This window comes from Pyxicephalus adspersus, chromosome 4 (assembly GCF_032062135.1).
Source record: "Pyxicephalus adspersus chromosome 4, UCB_Pads_2.0, whole genome shotgun sequence".
In the NCBI taxonomy this organism is placed as follows: domain Eukaryota; kingdom Metazoa; phylum Chordata; class Amphibia; order Anura; family Pyxicephalidae; genus Pyxicephalus; species Pyxicephalus adspersus.
The window spans coordinates 98,916,921-98,942,112 of NC_092861.1; the positions used below are offsets into that span (position 1 = coordinate 98,916,921).

Consider the following 25,192-nt stretch of genomic DNA (forward strand, 5'->3'; position numbering starts at 1 on the left):
TGAGGAGAGAAGGAGAGAACAATGCTGGGGAGGGTGTGCCTGCGATTTTTTATATCTGCCTCCCTGCTTGGCATAGTATTTGCCAGGTCATTGCTGTCTGCTTATTTCAGTAATAAAGGCACAGTGAAAAGGATATGAATTATTAAACGACCTGCAGGCTGTTGGTAACCCGAAACAAAGCTTATCTGTACTGTGCTGTCCAGCTGCTACTCTTAGATTGAGGTCTCCTCCTCATTTGTCATGGTTTGTATCTGTTACTTGCAACCCTATTTAATGAACAGTGCTGTGCGATATGTTGGTGCTTTCTAAAAATCATACTATTAATAATAGTTACTGGGGGCATTTACCTGGTATAGAAAATCAATGGAAATTATTCTATGGAACGTATTTATAGAAATACTGGTAAAACTGAATGGATGAAACATTGCTGTAGGTCAATATTGCTGCAGGTCTTATTTCAAAAAAATAGGATTACTTCAGGTATTTCACATCAAAAGAAGTACACAACTATTTTATTTATTGTAAATGTACTGGTATTTATTTCAAAGCCCAGTCAAATGTTCAGTTTGCATAAACTAAATCATTCCAGGTGCAAAATCCCAGGGCATTCTACCACTGTGTTTTCCACCACTCAGGAGACTATTGTCAAATACTAGGTGCCTGGAAACAGTGACAGGTTATCACTGCCAGGTTTTTTCAGGCATTTGCAAGCAGCTACCAAACCCTAGGAGAGTAGTTAATTTTTATCACTTGTTTTGCAAATTGAAATTGCTTTTTAAAGACTACTTACAAACCTTGCACAAGCCTTTAAGTATTTACAGGAAGCATAGGAATACTTTTGAGGCAGCAGGGGTAGAAAATCGCCTCTGGACGCTGTATGTAACATGCAATAAAATAAACACACAACATCACTGCTGCTGCTCCTATGGCCTTTTAAATGAAGGCCATAGGAGGTCTCATTTCACACTCTGGCTTCCTCAGGGGATTCTGAGACTTGGGGTGTTAGCTGAAATATATACACAAAATCAATTTTTCACATAAGGATGTACAGATTCAAAAAATGATACCAATTTGAACATAACAAATAAAGAATAACACTGAGGAACAATTTTAAACACGTTTTGTTGACTTTAATTTTTAGACTTATTTACACTAAATTACGTATGCTTATTTTGAAAGTGCAGTTAGTGTTCTTCATTTTTTTCTATCTTGTCAGGTTATTTTCTCTAACGCTTATAAAATGTGATTACTGTAGTGTGGATTTGTATAGGCTATTCATTAACACGCAAGACAGTATGGTCAGAGGTTGTGCGCTGCTCTATGCAGTGAATAAGCAAAATTTATTTTCCTACTTACACACGTATTTCCTTTCTTTCAGATCATGTCTGGCTCTGCTGTTTCTCGTAAGTGCCTAAACAACCCTGATTCATTTTTTTATATCTGTGGTAGTTTCACTATTCCCAGTCAAAGGGCGACCATCAGCACATTTGTAGAGCAAGCCTATTTGGCATATTTCAAAGGTAAACTTGGTGATCAAGATAAGTCTCGGGCCCCTCAAAAGGTGTGCAGTGTGTGGTTTACGGATGTGGACAAAGGGAACACGTAATAGGATGCCATTTGGTATATCTAAAGTTTGGCGAGAGCCAGAAGACTATTTCAGTGACTGTTACTTTTGTATGGTGAAAACTTCAGGATATAACAAGAAAAATAAATTTAACAGAGTATACTAGTCTACCATTGGCTAAATGCCCAGTGGCTCATTCAGATGAAATCCCAATACTGGTTTTCGTTACACTTTTGAAGAACATGATTATGGTGATGAACTAGGTGACAATAATGATGAAGAGTTTGAAATTGAGGACTGTTCATGAGGGGTTTGATCACCATGGGTTGAGTGATTTGGCACTATCGAAGAAGGCTTCAGAACTCCTAGCATCAAGACTGCATGAGAAAAACTTACTTGAAAAAGGAACGAAGATATCATACTTTCGAACCAGAGAAATTGCATTTCTGTAGTACTTTAGAACTGACAGTGGCTTTGTGCATTGCCATAACATACCTGGTTTAAATGAGAAATTGGAAATTCCAATCTATAACTCAACTAAATGGCAACTATTCATTGATAGCTCAAAGGGCGAGGCCTAAAGTGTGTCCTCTTTCAGAATGGCAATATATTTGTCAGTGTCAGTCCCAATTGGCCCAATTGTGTCCCAATTGTGTCAGTCCCAATTGGCTATTCAGTTTCTCTGAAGAATATGCAGACATAAAGAGAGCCATTGAGTTGTTATAAAGCAATATCACCAATACAATTGGGTCATCTGTGTTGACCTTAAAATGGTATGCTTCCTTCTTGGTCAGCAACACGGATACACCAAGCATTGGCCTCCAAGATCTGCCCTAAAACCAGGTGATCCAAACATTCTACATGAGCCACTTTTTGATAAAAATATTATATTCCCGCCTCTGCGCATGAAACTGGGTCTGATAAAGCAGTTTGTTAATGCTTTGCCAACTGAAGGAGACTGTTGAGTACCTCATTTTGGCATTTCCTAGCCTGTCATTTAAAAAAATAAAGGTCAGTGTGTTTGATGGTCCATGGATTCGGCAGCCCATCAAAGATGAACATTTCATCAGGACAATGTCAGAAGTCAAAAAGAATGCTTGGTTATCATTCAAAGCCATTGTCAAGGATTTTCTTGGAAACACACGAGCAAATATTTACACAGAAATTGTCCAGAAACTCTTGGAGAGCTACAAAATGCTTGGTTGCAATATGAGCATCAAGGTGCATTTTCTGCATCTTTCTAACTTCTCTGAAAACCTTGGTGCAGTCAGTGATGAGCAAGGTGCATGATTCAACCATGGTTTGATGGACGGTATCAGGGTAGATGGGATGGCTAACTATTGTTGGAGCATCCAGCGGGATTGTCCTAATACTGAACACTCCAGGAAAAGCTATATGCATACATTTTCACCTTAACCACTTACCTGATTAATTTTCAAATGTTTTACTGTAAAAAAAAAATGTCGGAGAGTAACAATAAACCCTTTGTATGAACAAAAGAAATTTAAATAAACAGTATATTTAAGTTATTTCATTATTTTTCATTGTATGTTTTTTGACAAAAATAGAAAGTACCCTGCATCGTAAAAACTGGATGTGATAGCAAAAAACTGGGGTCATTTCTGGAATCGCCACCCAAAAATTAGTAAAAAAAACAAGTGTAAGATCTAACGCTAATAAAAAATGCGTTCCCCAGTGTAATGGATTTAGATGATGTGCAGCGGAACAGTACTTGTATTGCTAATAAGCATAATGAAATTGAACTTACTTGATACACTCTAGATGTTAGTTGCTGGTGTGGTAAGAAGAGTAATAGTTATCAGTGGTTGAATGTAGTATTATGCGGAGACTGAAATAGTTACCGTTTGTCTTATTTATGGCTAAAAATTGGAAATAGTTGTTAGAGAGGATATTGATCAGAAGTACTACATATTTTGAAGACTTGGACTTTCTTTATCTGCGTTGATTGGTTAGTTCATCAGTTGTTGCTTTGAGTATAGCGGGTGTGAAATATCCTTCCAAAAGTTTGAAGATAAGAACTTTTAAATGGGTACTGAATGGAATATTGGGCGGACTATCCCAGTTCAAAGCATATCAATATACTCCTGTTGTTGGAGTCTGCATTAAAATAGAGGTTTATTAGGTAGCCTTACAGTTGGTATTATAAAGTGGGGTAGGTTGGGGAATAGTATTGGGGAAGGGGACTGGGTAGATCCAAACAATCATATAAATAAGGATTACCTAATTTTTCCTTTAGTCCATATCAAGGATTTTCAAATTCGGGTCAAGATATTAGAGCCACTTCTAGTGTAAAGACCTGTGAAAAGGGCATAAATTAAAAAGTTAACGGATGTTACTACTACTCTGGGCAGATGAAGGAGGAGGGTTGAAACCCTCCAACTCCTCCTAGTGATGCCCCGATTTGGAAAGTCGGACATGGACAGGGGTGAGCTGGTGCTGACATGGCTCAACCAGAGGTGCCCAGGGTTGTGGGCACCTCCGTACCTCGTATGGCGGGGGGAGGGTGGAAGTTTTTAGATGAAGAAGAGGCACAGTGTTTGCCAATGATAAGCAGATGTGTATGTGGGGACTATATTCTGCATGTTAAAGAGGAACTATACTCAAAAACTGAGTTTTCTTTCAATTTTCAATCTATTCTTACTTGCACTAAAATGTCAGTCTTCCCTGGTGGTGATTTCTGAAGTGTTTAGAAGTGGCCAGCTTGTGACTGGCAAGTTCAGGTTTCCTTCCTCTCCTGACCCTTTTCTCCACCCACTCCCCCTCCCTTCCCCTCCCTCTACAGGAGCTCACAAGCTGAAAGAGGCAGGAAACAGCTGCAGATGGAGCAGTTGCACTCAAGTAACATGAGAGTCCATGGCAAATCTACATAATTAGGGCAGTGGGAGTGAGTGGGAGTGGATTAGAAACCCTCCCACCACGGATGGCATTCCCCAGATTGCACCTCGAAGCCTAGGCGGTGGAGAGACCTGGGGGTGTGGCTAGAACTCATTTTTATGTTTAAAGATAAAAGCAAGCTGAAAAAAAAAGTATTCAGATGATTATAACTCTGGCTTATGTTATCCATAAGCCAAGGTTGATTTTGTGAGCATAGGTATGCTTTAATACTGTGCTGTGAAGAAGTAATGTTAGTATATATGCCAATATTTAAATAAATGAATATGTACAGATAAATATGGGGGGACAAATCTATACATGTAAGACTGTGCCCGGAATAGGTAACGTATGTTTATATCAAGTAACTATACTAGTCACCCGACAAAGACCTACTAATTGTTGACTAAAAAGCCCTGATTTATCAATGAAATGCACGTACACTTGACGCGCGTACATGTACGCGCCACTGTACGAGCCGTTTTTTCGCGGGCCAGAGCCGAGTACACGCACCTTCATTTGCCAGCTGGATTCCTGCTTTGATAAATGAGCAATAGGGGTCGCGATTCTGCCAATTAAGGTGATTAGTTTTCAGCTGCACGATTAAGGAGGATCTGTTAAGCTGTCAATGGTGATGTCATAGCATACGTTTGCTCTCTGTGCGCATCTACAGTCCATTAAAGGTCAATTTAAATCTTTAATGCTTCATCTTCTTTTGGGTAAGTGCTACTTTTTTTAGGTTTTTTTAGGTACTCATTCACAAAATTATTAATTTATTGTTACATTTGTTGCACTGTTTTCATACTTTTTGGTTTGCATTGCAACACTGCAAACTAATTTAGATCAAGCTGTATATATACTAGTAAGCACTTCATAAATATGTCATCACACAGTAGTATGAATTGTAAAAAATTGTCACCAAGCATTTGTGATCTAATTAAAATTTCATTGTAGTTTGGCTTGAAAGAAATCAAGTATTTGAAAAAAAGATTGTTGCCAAAGATGTATCAAAAAACATTTAGTGATTTCACTTGTGTATGTATGTCAAAATACATTTAAATGCATATAAATACATATGCATTTTCATTATTATTATTTAACTGGACTGGTTTGTGGGGGGGGCGTGTCTAAGTTTGCTTGGATGGTATGCATTGATGTGACTTTGTAATCCTCATTATTGTTATTTTCATCTTTTGCTGCAATGTTGTTGTGCTTGGTTTGTAATGACAATGTAATTAGCAAATCTTCTGCAATGTTTTGTAATTTTTTTAAAACTAATATTCAGTACAAATGTCTGCATGGTTTCCACTTCAAACTGCTACTTGAACCCCTGGTTTGCCTTTGTCCAATTCAAAGTCACATTGTCACATATTGGTTTTTGAATCTATTATGTACATATTTATTACTCTGACATTTGCACTCATGTTGATTTGCTGCCACACAACTCCTCTGTTCATTTGTGGTAGTGTTATAGGTTTATTGTCATTGTGCTGTGCTGTCTGATCTTAACTGTATTTTATACAAACACAACTTGCTGTCCAAACTGTTTTCAATTAATTGTCCAGCTGAGTTGCATACTCATTCTAACACACCTAATGGTGGTGGAAGGAGTTCCAGGTTGCCAAGCACAACATCAAACCACAATGATTGCCAAGCTTACAAGCAGGGTAAAGCACTCTTACATACCAGATAGTATGCTTTATTAATGTGTTTACATGATTCTAATCGTATTAGTAATTTTGTTTAGAAAAATGCCAGGGACAATTTACCTTAGTGCCAAACATATTTCATTGCTTTGTGCCAACAAACTAATTTTTTTTTTTGATTCTAAAACCAATGACCAGAATGTCAAAAGGCGTTTTTGCCTGTCCCGCCAGGTCATCCATGATCTTTCATCTTTCTGGAAGGTAAAATTGCAGCAAAAACTAAGGGAAGCTAGGCTGTGCCAAGAATGACGAGGCTCCTGGACACTCTATATATTTTAGGAAGGGAGTCCTTTCAAACCACGTCACCCTTAATTTGTGCACTGAGCCAGTCTACAGTTTCCTGGGTGTTTTTGAAGGTTTCAATGCCATTTTAGACCTTGGCCCACTATATATTCAATTCCTCACATCAGCTTGGGAGTGGAGGAACATAAAGGTGGATTTCTCCTTTAATCAGAAGCAATATCATCCACGAATGTACAGTAGTCTGTGAATATGACATTCCAGAGGCCTGGCAGCACAGCAGAGGGATGTTATCCCCCTCTAAAGAAATAAATTACATTATTAGGATGTGTTAAGCAGCATGGTTAATCATGCTTTAGTGGTAACTACATGCTGCTGGATTGTATTTTTCATGCTTTTCTGGCTGCATAAGCAATGCTTGCCCAAATCTGCACTAAATTGCACTCTGCCCTAGTTTGGCAATGTGTTTTTGTAAAGTGTCACATAAAGGTTCAGCTCTTACACAAATACACACCACCACCACCACCCCAGGGTCTTCAGTCCATAGACCAACAGGCAGCTCCCTCAGGCCAGCTAGGTTGCTCTGTGAAGCAGGCCAAGTAACATCTAGGCCCCTGGCCCCTCAGCCAGTTTGAGCCGGACCAGGCATTCTGCTTCCAAGGCAAACAGCTTCACTCCTGAGCAAAATGCAGCTCTTATGGAGTCCTACATACAACATTTTCCACGTCTCCGTGGGGGCTTGCACTCCCAGACCTCCCATGCTGTAAGGCAGGGACTTTGGGAAGAAATTGCCAGGAGTGAATATGCAGTGGGCGGTACACAACAGACCATTACTCAGTGTGTAAAACATTTGAGTGACATCTTCAGACACATCAAAAGGTCTTGGGCACAGAGGCCGGAAGGAGTGGGACCTATCGTGAACATCTTGTGCAGCGTCTCAAGGAGTACGAAAGATTGGCGTTGTCACTTATTGGGCCAGAAACGGTGGTAGGGGTGGATGACTGGAATGACTCCGATGCTTTGCAACCATGTAAGTTCAATCCTTTTACATTACATAATTACCAATGTTAATTGATTTTTACATTTTTTGGGGATTGCAACAGTTTGGTCATTTGCATTGAGAACAAAATAGGATTGTGTTTTTACTTATTTATGTAAAGGGTGAAATATGAGATAATTTTTTTGAAAATGACCTCTTTAGTGTATTTTTACCTTCTTTTGACTTGCATCAACAATGTGTGTAATACATTTTTTTTACAATAGTACGCCTTGAGAAGCAGCAGTCCCCTCCTGCCCTCTGTGCTCGGGGTGATGTGGATGATGAGGATGTCACTGCCTCTGGGAGTGGTATGTTTTGTGGTTAGATTTGTGGTGAACCAATCAATCCAAATTAACTTGGGTTAGAGTCAAGCTCACTCTATTTCATTTGTTTTGGTGCTTTATTTAACAGATTACCATCTACAGGAGGAGGTTATTGACAATACAGGTAATTTGGTTTGTGTGTGTGTGTTCAGCCTTCCAAAAGCTAAGTAACAACCGTCAATCTTTCTATAATATATATATATATATATATATATATATATATATATATATATATTACGCTCCTACATGAAAACCTCAATCAAAATTGCCAGGACCGAGAATTTACCCAACAACATCTGGCGGCCATGCACCATCTAATAGAATCGGTCCAACAACAATCGGCCACTTTGGATGCCTACATGTTCAGAGTTGACCATCTCTGTTGTTAAGTGAATCCCTGGGCCAACATTATCTAGCATGTTCGATATTTTATGGTTTAAACAACCACTGTGTAAAAACTAAGGTTTCTTTTTTGTGTTTTTTTTAGGGATGGAATTGGATTGGCCAGGCTGGGAACAGATTTTAAATGTGCACTTGAAAGAAAATAAAATAACATTCACAAGATCTGGCTTTTAGTTTTACCAAATTTTTTTTTTTTTTTTTTATTCTCCCCACAATAACTTTAAATGTGCAAAACAAAACAACAAATATAAAAATATAACAATCTAAACAAACTTTTTTTAAAACATAAATACAAAATTTTTTTTTTTTTTTTTTTTAAATCTGTACCGCCTGGGCATACTCAGAGAAGGGGCCATCCTGAACCAGCGCTCCATGGCAGACATCCTCCTGTGCAGCCAGTACAGGCTATCCTGTCTACTTCCTGGCGGGTGAAGGAAAAACAAATATTATATTAACCAGAAGAGTTTGGTCCAAACATTTTTTTTAAAAGTACTGTCCTTGTAAAAACCAAACAAATCTAAATATAAACTTACCAGGAGGATGTCTGCCATGTCGCCGGGGTTGGAGTGGCGGCGGTGGGGGTTTTGGAAGCTCCTCAGGAGGGCTGGCTGCCTCCCTCAATGTAGAACTGGCTGTGTTTGTGGAAGGAGACCAAAAAAGAGAGGTAAGTACTGACCAAATGCAACAGTAGAATATACAGCTAGTTCTTAATTTGCACAGTGCTAAAAGAATTCAAATTATGTCATCTCGTCTGACTGTTTTGCTGTTTACACCGTGCCAAACAAGAAAGAAATGTTATTCCTGGGACCAAGGTAATTATGGCTATGGAACTAAAGTGATGCAGTTTGTTGGCAATGAAGGTGAAGGTTGTGGGTTTTCACAAGGGAGATATGTGGCTTAGTGACATTTAACCTTTGTCTTCTGTTAAAAGCTGCCTAGACATGGAGCTAGTCGTACACTCCTAATGATACTTGATGGAGCTAGGCCTAATAAAGTATCCCCCTACTTTATTTTCATGGTTTTAAAGGAATGTTCACAATATCTAAAATGGAGAAATACTTGCATTCAGATGAGGAACTTGTGTCCTGTGGAGGAGGTGCTGGCAAGGGCGCTCCAGTAGCTGTAGATAAAAAATGAACACCATAAGTAAAAGTGGGTTGGCAGGACTAAAGTAGATTTGTAAGGCTAGTTAAGGTAAATAGATTAATGCAGAACTTCTAAATGATACTTTTTGCCTATGTCCAAAAATTCTGACCAAACATTTGTCAGTACAACTATGGACAACAACTCATGTCTATTTTTCTTCATGCTAGCCAACAACTTGGAAAGACCCTTTTTTTGATGTATGAAATCCTGCTAGATCTTTCTTGGTATTTGTAACCAAAAATGGTGAAAGTAGTGTGAGAATGTGTTGAATTGCAACATATGTTACAAAAGTTGATTCTAAGGTTAGCTTACAGGCAATCGCCTCGGCCGAAGAATGCAAAACATACCAGACAGGATGCGGTCCCCCACTTCACGCACCAAATTGACCCTCCTCCACTTGAGGTCGCTCCAAGTAGGTTGAATTTGGGCGACAGTTGGGCGCATACCTGCAGGGGTCCAGAGCATGTCTGCAAGCCTTCCCGCAATACTGCACTTGGCATAAATGGATCGCTGCAGGTCATACAGGCGCAGAATCATTGTCTAAAGAAAAAGAGAAACAAAATGTGAGTTACTTTGACAACAAACAAACACCTCTTAAAAACAAAAAGAAATCATTGATTGATTACCTGATTGATTGATATATTTTGGGTTGCAAATTGACATAGTTTGGTTGCAATTGTAAACTGATTGTTAATATTGTGTGTAGATATATATGGGTATACTTTTACTATTACTAAGAAGCTTCCGGTTGCCACCCCATTAAGCTTAATCCTAGTTTAACCATTGTAAAAACAATTGTGCTCCTAGATGTAAACTCTGTTTATCCGGTTTTAGTGAAGCATTAGTAAGTGCCAGACATACATACATACAATCTAGGGGCAAAATGTAAGCACCACTGCATTAGGTCAGATAATGCAGCACATGTAGATTTATTTTGTTGACACGGGGGCAAAAAAAAAAAAAAAAAGTGGATAAATACAAAACACGGGAATTTCTATGTGAGACAGTAGAATGATATGCCTTCACCAAAATCAGGATTGTGGTCTTAGCTATCCAGAGGACATTTTACCAGAAGGCTTCCACTGTCCTCCGGACAAAGAAAGATAATTTCCAGCCTTGTGATAGCGAGGAGGCTAATTAGTGCTCTACAAATGATCTACCTCTGATTGAGCTTAATGTGGTAGAATCATGAAGATTTTTACAAACCATATGTACACACATCAAAATATGTGCATGTACATAGTTGTCAACAGCCAACGTTAGGTGTGTGGACCTCTACCCAGCTCTCATCTGCACCTCTAATCCATTGAAAGAACAATAGAGAACGCTCTATTTTCAGCTGTCATCCATGCAGAGGATTCCAGCTGCCGATAAGAGCTGGGCAGTGAGAACAGCACAGCTAGAATGAGATGGGGACACAGGCTGTCCCTCCCCCATTCTATAGCTGTGCTGTGGCTTCTATATAAAAAATTACTTGGGAAAATATATCCACTCTGTGGGTATGTGTATGTGTAACGACATCATGGGCACAGAGTGATGGCTGTGTGTGGGAATTCTGCATGTCATATCTTGCAGCCTTACAACTCTGTGTACAAGCACAGAGGACCCTCATAGATAATAGTCCCAAAATATCTCCAAAATCCCAGACCACCAGATTTTAAGCGTTTGAAGATATGGGGATCCCAGTTGAAAACACTATTAAAAATCCTACATTGGGAATGACTTTTCAAAAGCAAGTGCACATAGTAGTCCTTAATTGAAAAAGTGGACACCCAGGCCCTGGTTGACACCAGGTTTTCTGGTTTATGCACCTCACCCTTCCCAATAAAATGGGGTTCCTTGAAATGTAGTTATAAATTTAGGGGTACCCCAATTCTCCTTGCTAGGTAAGTGGCCCGGGAGGGGGGGGGGGGGGTGTCATAAATGGGCCTTTTTGTCTCCTAGATGCACTTGCTTTTTAAACAGCAACAACGTCCAAGAAATGTGGTTGAGTAGTAGCTAGTAGGATTCTCAAAATTTCAAGTTGTTACAAACAAGGGTTTAGGACATCTGAAGGATTAAAGACAGTGAGTGCTTAGGCTGAGGGATATGAGAAGCAGCCTTAACACACATTTAAATGTGCAAACATGCATGATGCATAAAACACATTTAAATGTGCAAACATGCATGATGCATAAAAACACATTTAAATGTGCAAACATGCATGATGCATAAAACACATTTAAATGTGCAAACATGCATGATGCATAAAACACATTTAAGTGTGCAAACATGCATGATGCATAAAAACACATTTAAATGTGCAGACATAGACAAACATGTATGCTTATGCAACTAAAAAGAAGTCCCTCTCTGCAAATGATGGGCACTGCATGATGATAACGCAGATATGAAACCTCTGGGTTTATTCCCGGCTACTGAAAAACGTGCCTACGCCACGCATTTGCACATACGTCCATTGTATGCGTAATAATACCTGCATGTAACTGCTTTTTTTTTTTGCGCAAACGTACGCACATATTATTTCATAATAATATACTTTTTTTATTTATTTTTTGTTAGGTTTCTTTTTGCAATTATGGACTAACAACCTGGTTTGTACACTGGTTTTGCCAAACATATGTTCTTGCTTTTCAAGCCTTTCAGGGTGCTTATGCAGTTTGGATTGCATGTTAGACCTTGCCCAACTATATATTGACTTACTCACCTCAGCTTGGTAGTAGAAGCACATAAAGGGGGTTTCCTCCTTAAACCAGAAGCAATATCATTCATGAATGTTGCTTGGCGCCAAGCCCATGACATCAGAAATCATAGGAAGAAATAGGCAATCTTTTCAATTTGAAGCATGTTAAGCAATATGGCCTAAAAAATCCTCATTGCCTATTTCTTCCTATAATTTCGCTTTTCTATGTATATGTACACACATAAATGCATACATATATTTGCATGTATGTACATACATGAGTGCACATGAAACAAATATACACCTAAAAAGAAAAACTTACCGGAATGAGGATCCTTCTCTGGAAATTTTTTCAACTAATAGAACAGTTAACACGCACATACATACATGGTTACATCACACTGAGTTTTAATAAGCCAATTGTGCTGTTTTTAGCCAGGTAAACAAATCATAGAGGGGAACTGCTTAAAACAAGCATAATAGAATGTTTTAATTGGAGGTCCAGGGACATTGTAAAGGAGATCACAAAAACAAACCCCACAAAAAAAATATACAAAATTGTGACAAAAACTTTATTCAAAATAAACCTATTTGCTAAAAGGTCACATTAAAATATAGAGAACACACAGATACCACTAAATTTACATGACAAAATAAACCCCCCCCGAAAAAATCACATGTAAACCCACACTTGCATATAAAGCCTAATTATTTCAAAAGTGGCCCAAAAAATACTTCATTCCAAAAATATTTACCAAACCAATATGCAATTTTGACCTATCAAGGATGGAAAACTGGATCAGAAAATATTTATGCAGGACAAACATTTAAAGGTGGTATTATAGACATTATTGAAATGAAACAATATGGCCACAAACACAATAACATAGCATTAACATTGACTTCTTAATAGCAAAAAGGTGATAAAAACATTCAAAGTACAAAAAACAAAAGAAGCAATTGTGGTAAATGGTAAGCAAAGTATCAAATGTAGCAACATAGATTAGGCTAACAAACAAAACAACAGCTCCTCCTTGACCAAAAAAAATTAAGACAAAGGAGAAAAGCAAGTTAGACAAAACCCTTATATATGCTCATCATTATGTGCACAGGTGTTGAAAATTAACATGCAGTTGGGTGTGCGCAGTACTTGAAATTTGGCTGTTTGTTTTTTTTTTTTTACAGTTTGACATTCCATAATCCTTTATTGATCTGATCCTTTAGATTTGTACACCAGTAAACAGTTATTGAAGAAAAAACAAAAAAAGGAGTGGAAGATTTTTCAATAAAATATTTCTAATTAATGATGTATATAAAAAAAATATGTGTCTATATATGTGTGTGTGTGTATATATATATATATATATATATATATATATATATATATATACCGTATTTTCCGGCGTATAAGACAACTTTTTAACCCCGCAAAATCTTTGCCAAAGTCGGGGGTCGTCTTTTACGCCGGGTACTTACCAATCCCCTGAACGGGGAGAAGATCCGGGCTCGGGTTAGCAAGAGTCAGCCGTCCGAGAGCTTCGGGTGAACGCTGTGAGCCATGCAGTATAGATTTATATGCGTGTTATAGAATATTGTGATTTACAAATCAGCCACTAGGTGGCGCTGTGCGACTACTTTACATAGAAGGGTGGACAATTCTATTATTTAAAGTAAAAATTTTCTTTGGTACTGTTTTTTTTTTTTTTTAAGTGCAACAAACCCTAAATTTTAACTATAAAAGCTGGGGGTCGTCTTAAACGCCCAGTTGTCATATAAGCGATAAAATATAGTATATATATATATATATATATATAGTATATATATATATATAATACACACACACACACACACATGTATATATACATATATATCTATAGAAGGAAGCAAGAACTTGCGTGTGTGCTTTGGACTTTGGTGGAAGCGAGGTTTTGCCTGCCAGAGCCCACTGGAATTTCTTACCAGGCAGATCCCCGGGTCTGGCATCGGATGCGTTTAGGTAGGCGCCTGTGTAAAGAGCTGAAATCAGTTAATTCTTTCTAAACATGAAAATATTAGGTCATGTAAAAATATGCTTTTTTCTCAGCTAATATAAATGTTTAAAACATTTGAACAGCCCAAACATTTTTATTTAGGTCTAAGTGAAAGATGTGTGCCATTAGAAATTTTTTTTTTTTTAGGGGAACAGTGACTTTTAATGCAAGCTTGCCAGAGTCAAACTGCCGGGGATGCACGTCTCCAGCAAGATCATTTTGGGTAATAACTTCCGCGCGAATACACCAGCGCCTAAAATTTGGTTGATAAATGGATTGAAGGCTTTCGATTTTTGATTGTGAATACGAATGCGTGAGCAAGCTTCCGATTTTGCTTGATGAATCAGCCTGCCCGAGTTATTAGACTGGGGAGGGAATAGAAGCAGCAAAGAGAGTGCAGGGTGAATAATACATTTTAGCAGAAAATTGTGAACCATATGAGTACATTAAACAATGTGGCAAACAGTCCATGAGAGCAGGTCCTGTAATATGGGTTGTATTGAGGCTAATGAGCTTGTTGAGTTCCAGGAGTGGGATAGGATGAGTCAGTCACAAAGATGGCTTGGTGAAATAGCAGTTCAGAATGGCAGCAGTAGAGGTTGTTTTGGAGTCCATGTGGATGAATAAGTCCAAAGGCAAGAGATGGAAGTTGCAGAGTGTGATTGTATGTCCAATTCTGTTCCAATGCCAGGTTCAATTCCCTGGATTAATTCCCATTCCACTTATAATTTATAGTTTGGCCATGGGACATATAACATATTAATCCTTAAAATATCATCAATATTTGCACAGACCTCCCTCCTTCAAAAGAACAGCCGATTAGGCTGAACTTTGCGAAACCAATTGTCTGATCCCCAACACCGTTATTAAGGTAAGGGAAAAACTTTAAACCAATAATAGTCGACTTTCTAGCCACTTAACTGCAATGATTTTACTTATTCTTATACTTACACTTGGTATTTTTTTCCAAGTAGATTCTACTTTGTTAGTATTAATCTTAGGAATACTGTGCCAAAGAATCTCCAAACCCAGAGCACAGCATTATTTAGGGTAGAGACGTCCTCCCATATCCAAATTTAATATGCATATTATTGCAATATTTTTATTATTATATGCAATTATCATCCTAAAAGTATAAAATAATCATTATTGCTTAGAGCAATATTTACGGATATATATCTATCACTATGCTTTTAGAGGGTGCAACCCATTTGAAACTGGGGAAATAATCTTAAGGACACTTCAATTAACCTGTGACCAAATGGAACTGTATGGTTTTCTGGTAAGCAATTTACCTATCAAACACTGGATGTGATCTAGATGTAGTGATTTAACTCTTGCATAGGAATATACTTTGAATTATTACTGCTGTATAAAATCATATATGTGACATATCCTTATTATTCTATATAGACATTACTGTCTCCTAACAAGTCCTTTCTTCTGAACTACAAGGTCAACATTACATTTCACCAGTTCCCAATTAGGGTTTAATTGTGATGATAAATACTCATTTATTAACCAGGTTAAATGTGACATGTGTGTTACATAATGCCCCTGATTCATCAAGCAGAATCGGATTATCGCTCGCGCATTCATATTAACGATCGGGAATCGTACTCCCTATTGTGAAGGCTGGAATCCGGCTGGCAGTGATGCGAGTGTACGCGCACACTCGAGTCCGGACCGCGGTAATCCGCGATCGATGGCCGCGCGTACTTTCGCGCTTCCAGCGAGCGCGGATTTTATTGATGAATCAGGGGCAATGTGTGTTATATTTTATGATAAAATTATAGTTCATCAACCCACTATCTATTTGAACTAGGGTACTGATTGTTGCTAAGAATATGATCACTCAATACTTAATAAATATAATAACTTTTTGTCTAACATTGATATCACTCTGTATTCATATAACACACCCTAATCATGGTATCTAAAATGTGTTAAAGTTTATTAGACTATATTTGTCTCAAGCTCCCCTGAGGAAGCCAGTTTGGGGAAACGCATGAGGTTTTAGGGGCTTAAGGGTATACAGGAAATATCTGGTTTGTCTGTAGGACCAACCAGGATACACTTTCTTCTTTATTCTTCATACTACTAGAATACTATTTGTCTAGTTAGCTTAAAATCTTAACTAACCCAGCCTTTCTGTATGTTGTGAATACAGGTAAGGAGGGGTGTTTATCATTACTTTTGTTATTTATGAATAACTACACAATCTTTGTTGTACTTTTGTAAAAGAATTTTTAAATACAAGCAGCAAAAAGACGTCCCTTTTTTGCTTAGGTTGTAAAAAGAAAAGGTTTAAAACTGATCATGTTGTTAATTTATCAGTATTTATTCATTTACAGCTCGCGTGACATATTTAGAACCTAAGAACTAAGAGATAATTAATATTACTCTCTTTCATCTTTTAGCTTATCCTTACTCTTTACTTGATAACACAATCCCTGTATGACCATTTACCACCTTAATGTAAGTACCAGTTATTGTTTTCACAATTTTATATATAGTACATATTACATTATAGTACAATTTACATAAAGTAAGTTTACCTTCCTTAAGATGTTCAATTAAACTATAGTATTTCCCCAATTATAGAAGCATATACCCACTATACCTAGCAACAACATTTTGTAACCATAAATGTACGGAATATATGGGTGTTTATGAATACAACATATTCTAAAAAACTAAAAAATAATAAGTATTTGCTTTGTCCTAACAAACCAAGTTTACCCATCATCTGGCATGACTGTTACCTATATACATACCTTATGTTATGATACAAATATCCCTTATCTTGCCATCAGGGTAACTTACAATTAGATGTAACTGCTGTATATATTGTGTCTTCTTGCTATGTTTTTGATTGTTGTGTGTTTACAAATAGCGTAGGCACAAAATACTTTTCGTAATGTATATACGTAGGTCACTCCTGTGTACAGTCAGATAGCACGGCTTGCAGATCCTCTGAGGAAGCCAATCAGGCGAAACGTGTTGGGATACAAGACGTTATCTTTTGACACTATACCTTTAAAATATCCAGGGATAATTATGTCTAGTACGTAGGTTCAACAACCCAACATCTTCCACCAGGCTTGAACCTAACTTATGTTATGTATTCTATACTATTATCTATTATATGGCGTTAATTCAATTCACTCAATACAAACATAGATTTGCCACAAAACCCCGACTATCCACTTTCTGTATTATCTAATATAATGTCTATGGGGTTGGCATACAGAATTTAGCAGCATGCACTGTAGGATTGATAGTCCCCTATTTCCCTATTTGAAAATTATCATTTGGATTTAAATATCTACAGTTTGTCAGTAAAAGTAATAAAGTAATAAAAAAATGCAATTGTTGGCCAAAATTTCACAACAATGTTAAATGCCCATGTGGTAGGTCAGCATGAATCAAACCACAAATGAACTATGCGATTACATTATTAAACAAATAAATAGTGAAATTACCTATTTCTGTAATGCTGTACATTTTTTCTGAATTAAACAGGTTTGTTTGCTTTGAGAACATAACTTTGATTTATAACATTTACATGAAGTTCTGAAAAATCCTTGACTTTACAGTAGATTTAAAAACTGCCCACACTTTGACTGCTGTTTTTTTCCAATTTCATCCCCCTCTATATTTGTTAGTTTTTAGCCCTTAAAGCTGTCAACAAATATGTCAAAGGAGACCTCAGTGTGGACGGAAAACAATTTCATTCAGATAGTTGCAGACATTCATGCAGTTTTTTCTTTGAATAGAAAATAAAAACTCTAGCTTTCTTGGTCAAAAAGGAACTTTCTAGCAGGTAAATAATAACAGTATTAGTAGTAGTGCTTTTTAAACTCTTTTAAGAGTCCTTCTTTTTCCCTGACTGATGAACACCTACCCATTTCCTCTCCAGCCTTACTGTTCCTGGCTAGCTCCTTTTCTTCATTAGATTCCAGTGCTTTCAATCACGATTGATTAACTAGGTAATTAACCTCTAGTGCCGGGGATCACAGTGGAACTGCAGATGAACTCTCGATGTACTTATCAGCCCGGTGACAGTGGGAACTGAACTGCAGATGAACTCCCAATGGAGAAACTCCTTTGAGAGTTCACCTGAAGTTCCACTGCGATCCCCAGGCAATGAAGGCTAATTAACCTCCAGTGCCCCAGGATTGCAGATCCCCAGCACAAGAGGTTTAAATGGGGACAAGTCCTCTAGTTCTCTCTGATTGGCTGAGTAAAGCTTTCCCCAGCCAATCAGAGAGCACTAAAGGTTTTGAATGGGGAGACTTGTCCCTATTAATTCTCTAGTGCCGGAGATCGCACACTGAGCCTTCGCTGCATTCATTGATCAGCACAGCCTGCCATCGGTGGATGAACATTTTTGAACTGTAGTTGAATGCTTTTTTCAAGCCAGTAGTTCACTAAGATTCAAGTCTGGCTGACTATCAGGTAGCGTGCACCTTTAAATAAAGTCAGCAGCTGTAGCTTTCAAATTTTTGTCTTTACAGGTTTTTTTTTATTTTTTTAAAACTGGAAAGAGCAATGACAGTCTGTGCGCTCACAATAGCATTACTAAACTCATTACTAACTAATTCTCATATTTTAAATACCATTTTTGTTTTTCAAGATTTGACATCTGTTCTATGCACATTGTAAATTAATCCTTGCATATTTACAGAAAAAAACACAATTGGACAGCAGACACATAATGTACATCAACTGTTAACTAACACAGCAACACTTGTTTATTTAATCAAACTGATATTTTCAAATTATGTGTCTTTCTTTTAATAGTCTGTATAATCTTTTTCGAATTAAAAGTTTCTATCAAAAAAAAAAAAAAATGTTCCTTGTACCTGGCTTGTTCTAAGTGAACCATCCGACTTCAGTGGAGTACAAACACAAAGGTGAAAATCTGCAAAATCAAAGCATCTGCAGTATTTTTCTGGTCCAGACCAAATCCAAAAGGCATTGTGTGATATCGATCTGTTTGCAGATATTCAATTGCCTCCTATGTGTGTCCTATGCAGAACACATGAAAATTTAAAATGGCAGGACCTTTGAGGATCACTGGGCATACCTAATACAAAACCAAGGGAATAAAAAATGTTATATTTTTGCAAGCTTGCCACTACCTTGTCTACCTTTTAACCTGAAGACAGATTTTTTTTTCCACATTTTATCAAATCTTCTAAAACGCATAAACAGTCAAATCAAAATGACTAAAACGGTCTAAAAAAGTCTTTAAATCTGCTTTCAATGTAGTACTAAAAACATGGAGAATTTTAAAATGTATTTACAATTTTGTTATAAAGGCAAACTGTTATTATAAATGTTAATGAGATGTAAGTTATATATTACTTTTTTCAATAAATGTTTTCCTAAGAAAAAAAGTGGAAAACCCTTGGGATATTTTCCACCGTGTATGGTAACAAGAAAGGGTCTTAATTTCCCATTGCTCTGTCATAATTGAAATGTTTTCTATTATCAGAAACTACAACTACTAGATTTAACCAGCCGGTGATAATAAGGTTGTAGTTTCCATAACACATGTGCAAAGGGGACTCATGCATTACTTTAAACAGGGGTGAGAAACAAGGTTTTATATAAAAGCTGTGTATTCTCTTTAAGACCAACAACACAACCAACTATAATACAAATATATTCAAACACTTCTGTATATATCCCAAATGCAAGTCAGTATGCATACATGCATATTAAAAGCAGCATTAAACATTTCATTTTACTCCAAACAATACAATACACCTCTAGCCAGGTGGTAAAGTAGATTAAAACCTCAGTTCATCAGAGTTAACAGTAATTAGTCTTTTGAAGGATATACAAATACATTGTATTAATGGTATTTTGCATTGTTCCATTTTAAATCAAAACAACATTTAAATTAAAAAGCATGTTGTGCTGCTTTAAATATATATTTTAAGGAAGGCATGGTTATCCACAAAAGCTCCACTCTTGTTTAAAGATGAGACGAGGTGGAGAAACACAGTTTCAATGTATATGGATTGGAACCATCTGCAAAAAACAAAACAAAAAACAAAATTTGAAATGGTACATTTAACATGGCATTGGATGACATGGCAAAGTATACATGTACACGCTTTAGGCCTGATTTACTAAAGCTCTCCAAGACCTGGGAGATCCAGCAAACCTGCAATGGATTTCTTAAAAAATGATTTGCTATTAGTTGGCATAGTTCTCCCCAGCCTGTTTTGGTGGGCAGGCTGCCCAGCTCTTATCAGCATCTCTAATCCTCTGAAGGACAACCGAGAAGAGCACAGCACAGCTAGGATGAGATAGGGACACATGCTGTCCCTCCCCCATTCTCTAGCTGTGCGGTGTCTTCTATTGAAAAAAAAAATCAAAAAAATTGTGTAACAATGTATCAGCCCGGGGGACGTGTGTATTGACATCATCAGGGCAGTCTGTGTGTAATTGCATATCAGTCTGCAGCCTTTACAGCTCTCTGTGTACAAGCCTTCATATCTCCTAAACAGTATGTCATAATGACATGATGTAATGACTGTACAGGGTGTACAGGGAACACTCATAGCTAATTTTAACCACAATTTCAGCACCCTGGCTTTTAGACTTTTCAAGATATCGGGATCAGAATTGTAAAAAAATACTGTTAAAAAAATTGTGAAAATACAATATTGGGAGTGCAGTATTAAAAGCAAATGCACCTAGGAGTCCTTAATTGAAAAAGGAAGAATTGGGATGAGGCCCCTAAATTGATACCTACCTGTCACAAATCTATAACTGTCATACTATGTTACCCTGTCTGCTTCTCTTCTTTGAACACCAATTTCCTTAGAATGGTGGGGTGTACAAAACCGAAAATGTGGGTGCAGTGGGGGGACACCTTCGGCTACACCTCCCCCCACACTAAAATTTCATTACTAAGGCAAAGGCACTGCCCTATTACACATTATTGCCCACTAACACTTGAACCCCAATTTCCCTGGAATGCGGCGGTGTAAGAAACTGAAAATGTGTGGGGAATGTCTTGTGACTAACACACCCAAAAATTTCATCACTATGGCATCATTGAAACATTAAAAAAACTCGGCCCATCAAAACAAAATCGGGGTTCAGGGACTGGAAGGGTACAGTCATGTGTAACAAGGCAGCATGGTTTGATGGGAAAAGTTTATGTTGTAATAATGCCTTGGTGATGAAAGTTTGGGGGGTGTCACAAGTCACAAGTGTCCCCCACTTGCACTAATTTTGTTTACCTGCACCTCTCTGTTTTAGAAAAAGGGTTCAAGGTAAGGAAGTGGACATTTTGATGGGCAGGGGTTTTTTATGTTCTAATGATGCCATGCTAATTAAATTTTAGGGGTTTATACACAGGTGTTCCCCACTTGCACATACATTTTCAGTTTCCTGCACCTCCCCATCCCAGATAAATTGGGGTTCAAAGAACAGAAGCAGAAAGGGTAGCATAGTATTACAATGATAGTTTTGTGGAAGGTAGGTAAAAAATTTAGGGGCACCACCCCGATGCTTCTTGCTATGTAAGTGGCCCCAGGGGTCCTTAATTTGCATTTTCAATTTTGAGCTGCTAGGTGTACTTTTTTTAAACTCATGATCCCTATATCTTGAAATCCAAATGAAAATGAATGACAGTTTTGGTTAGTAGCTATGAGAGTACCCTGTGTGCCCTAAAAATTTAAAGAAGCTACAACCAAAAATGTAGGAAATCTGAGAGATTAACCACGGTAAGTTGTGGGTGGATAAATTCTGTCTTGCCCCATCTGCCATCAAATGCATGATGCTCTTAAAGCAATACCACTTTTTAACAATATATAAAGGGTGACGGTTTCCTTTTATATAATAGAAAAATGTGTTTGTTTTTTTTTTTAATTTCTGGGGGAGGAACCCTTCCTACCGTCTTTACTGCCATGGTGGTAAAAACTGCATGGTACATCTGCAGCCCCCTGGGATATTTATGTCACATATTCAAGGTGGCCGTGGGCTCCTCCTTTTGTGCATGCCCGACATCAGGAATGTATCATCAGGGGCTTTTCTATAATGCAAAAAAAGTGCTCAATCTCACACATGCCCAATGAGCACTTGATGGAACGGTGAGCATCAGAAAGAGGGAAGCTGAGCAAGCGTGGGGCTTGCTGGGCTCAGTTCGTAGATAGTGAAATTTTTTTTTTCACAAAAGTTGTGTTATCCAGATATAGCGCTAGGAGGTGACATCTGAAGTCAGACTGAATTCACACTGGCAGTAAAGTTGCATTTGCTGCGATTACCCCTCACTCCTCTCATCAGGAACCACTGCTGCTTGAAAAACTGCTAGGCCTGAAAAAGCTCATCAGTCACCACTGGTTACCAATCCTAGGTGCCTAGCAGTTGCCAAGTAGTCACTCAGAAAGGGTAAATGACCCAGTTTTTTTACTGCTAATGTGAACTAAGCCTAATTTGTTACACCACATTGATCATACTATGCATATAAGGGATTACACATATATTATAGAACACTAGGCTGTTGGATTAAAATACACAGTACTGGACTGTTGGGGCATAATAAAAAAAATGGAAAAATTGTACATTCTAAACAAGCCAGGCATTAGAAATTAGGGAAAAAGTATAGGGGGTAGGTTGAACACTGTCACGATAATAGGGGTTACTGGATACCTATGGCATAAATACCTAGGAGCTCTAAATTTGTGGTGTCCTGCCCTGCCCACTTTTTTACTACCCGGCTACTGCTTCCTCCCAGCTGGCTGAAAAAAATTTCTAAGGAGAACACCGAGTTGGCACATGTTTAGAAGACTGGATTAGATCAATTCAAGGTTTGCTGGATAAGTCTGGATCAGATAGTCTATCTTCTCTAGTGAGAGCATTAATAAATCAGACTCTTTGTGAGGCTAGTCACTGCAGGTTTTTTTCTTTGGGTACTTTTCTTTTCTTGGTAATTTTCTTATTTGAAACGCCATGATGCATACACATTCAAATGGTTCCAAATCGTACTGCATCAAGAATAGATCAGGAGGTGTAGTCAGTATTTAGGACAACACGAATGTGAATACCAATGTAACACTTTTGAATGTAAACACTTTTACAGCAACTTTTGTTGCCAATGTACAGTTGTAAAAAACCCTGCTTCAACATAAAATGATTAATACTTAGCTGACTTGCCACCTGTGTGACATACTGGAACTGCTTCCGCAGCTGAACTTTCAGTATTAAAAGCACTCATGGGTGTGATGGCTGCCTGGTGCCCCACTCAACTTCTTACTACTGTGTCCTGTAGTAGTAATTAATAAATCCTCAGCATGCAGAACAAACACACCTGTAGCTGGGCTATTGTTGGGGAAAAGGGGATGGGGAGAGACACACAGCACCCCCCCTAAAAATAGTATATGTGCAGAGTTTTTTTTTTTTTTAAGTGACAGAGGGTCAATTTAAATTGGTGCTTGTCCATTACTGTTCATATAGTTGTAACGATAGTGGTGATAGGTTCACAAGTTGACATTTCCTAGACATCAACATTCATTGACCACCTTTTCATCAGCTCCATTGTTTTGCCTGAACGATCCCTAAAACCTGAGCCCTCTCTCTCCTACCCCCACTCTGACTACCAACAGTGTTTTTTTTTGATGGTCAGAGTAGGGGGAGTGCCATTAATTGCTCAGGAATTCCTGTTCATTGCTCAATGATTAATCAATATCAATAAATTATTGATCAGGAATGTGCATTTTTAATATTTGTGTTAAATATCAACACAAATAATAAAATGGTTTTTATTTTATTATATTTATTTCCACTCTTTAACAAAGTGAAAACCTACCTTCCAATGGAATTTCCAATGAAATTTAATAAATGAGGTAAAGCAGATGTTAACCATTCAATCATATACAAGCATTAGGAAAGGTTTTGATTATTTTTTAACACTTGCTTGTTGCACAATAATAGTTATTCTTTGCAAAGTGCATTTTTACCACATCCTCAAAGTGAAAATTCACTTGAACGATTCCAAGTGAATGTTGTAAGTACAGAATACAAAACTGGGGGCTCAACTACCAACCATCAACAGTAAAATTATATTTACATATATGTATATTTATTTTTTTTTTTTAATTGTTTTTTCATTGAAATTTTAAACAAAAATACAGACAAGAAAGATAATAATAAATAACAAATGAGTGCAAAATATTAATAGGAAAAGACCACAACTCTTCAGTCAGTTATTTATGTCACTGTGAGAGCTATGCTAAAATAGATTCTTCATAAAGAAAAAACAGAACATATAGTGATCACACTCATTAAGCATATATTATACAACATAACAGTAGCCAATAACCCAGGCAAACCAGCAACAAAATAAAGAGGAGGAGGAGAGGTGGGGCAGGGATGGGGGGGGAGTGTGGCTAAGGCATAGGGTGATACATGGCGTTTATTTATAAAAAAGTAAAAAGCCAAAACAAGTAGAGAGTCATACAGGCAGCTGGGCGTAGTAATGGTCCCAGACTTCCCATGTTGCCTCAAATTTAACCACAGTGTCCCTAATAAGGGCCGTGAGATACTCCATAAGACGTATCTCCTGAATTTGTGTATGTAGATCAGTAGTAGAGGGGGACCGAGTAGATTTCCAGTTGGAGGGAATCAGAGTGCGTGCCGCAACCAAAATATGAGAAGCTAGCATACGGGTGTATGTCGGCAGGAATGTGAGGGGTTGATCTAGTAGGTGGGTGAGAGGGTCCAAAAGTATCTGTTGTTGGAGTACATCACACAGCAACTTGTTGACTCGAGACCAATACTCTTGGGACAAAACCAAAAAATGTGCTCCAGGGAGCTGCGGGAGACTCCACATCACCAGCAAGTGGGGTCAGTCCCAGGGAACAACCTCTGTAACACCTCCGGGGTATGATACCACCGAAGAATAATTTTGTGCAAATTTTCTTTATACAGCGTACATGTAGAGCTTTTGTTTGCTGCTTCCCAAATTTCTAACCATGCATCCGAGTCCAACGTTTGGTTCAGTACCTCCTCCCACTTACGCATGTATGGAAACTTGCCAGAGGTGTCTCTCATAGAGTTATGCAATAAACTGTATATGGAAGAGACAACACCTTTGGTATACAGGCCCTCCGCACACAACCTCTCAAAAGGAGTCATGGTT

At 37.8% G+C, this 25,192-nt stretch overlaps 1 protein-coding gene and 2 long non-coding RNA genes across 6 annotated transcripts in view; 2 read left to right on the forward strand and 1 right to left on the reverse strand.

Moving 5' to 3' along the window:
• The window catches only part of LOC140330106 (uncharacterized), a 690,842-nt gene that overhangs the window by 511,056 nt on the left and 154,594 nt on the right, over nt 1-25,192 (forward strand). The gene's annotated exons all lie outside the window — the stretch shown is intronic.
• Nucleotides 7-3,093, forward strand: LOC140329058 (uncharacterized). Its single transcript, XR_011920404.1, has 2 exons — nt 7-243; nt 1,379-3,093. It is a non-coding gene; the product is annotated as an uncharacterized lncRNA (long non-coding RNA).
• Nucleotides 8,331-25,192, reverse strand: part of HNRNPLL (heterogeneous nuclear ribonucleoprotein L like) — a 125,128-nt gene continuing 108,266 nt past the window's right edge. Inside the window, exons 13-17 of one of the 4 annotated variants that reach the window (XM_072409122.1) lie at nt 18,894-20,070; nt 9,759-9,852; nt 9,230-9,286; nt 8,700-8,798; nt 8,331-8,587 (exon numbers count right to left, since the gene is read on the reverse strand). In XM_072409122.1, coding sequence (XP_072265223.1) covers nt 20,015-20,070 — 56 coding nt within the window. In that variant the 3' untranslated portion in view covers nt 8,331-8,587; nt 8,700-8,798; nt 9,230-9,286; nt 9,759-9,852; nt 18,894-20,014. Of the gene's footprint in view, nt 8,588-8,699; nt 8,799-9,225; nt 9,287-9,659; nt 9,853-18,893; nt 20,071-25,192 lie in introns of all 4 variants that reach the window. The other 3 variants (XM_072409123.1, XM_072409120.1, XM_072409121.1) reach the window with 3 other exon arrangements.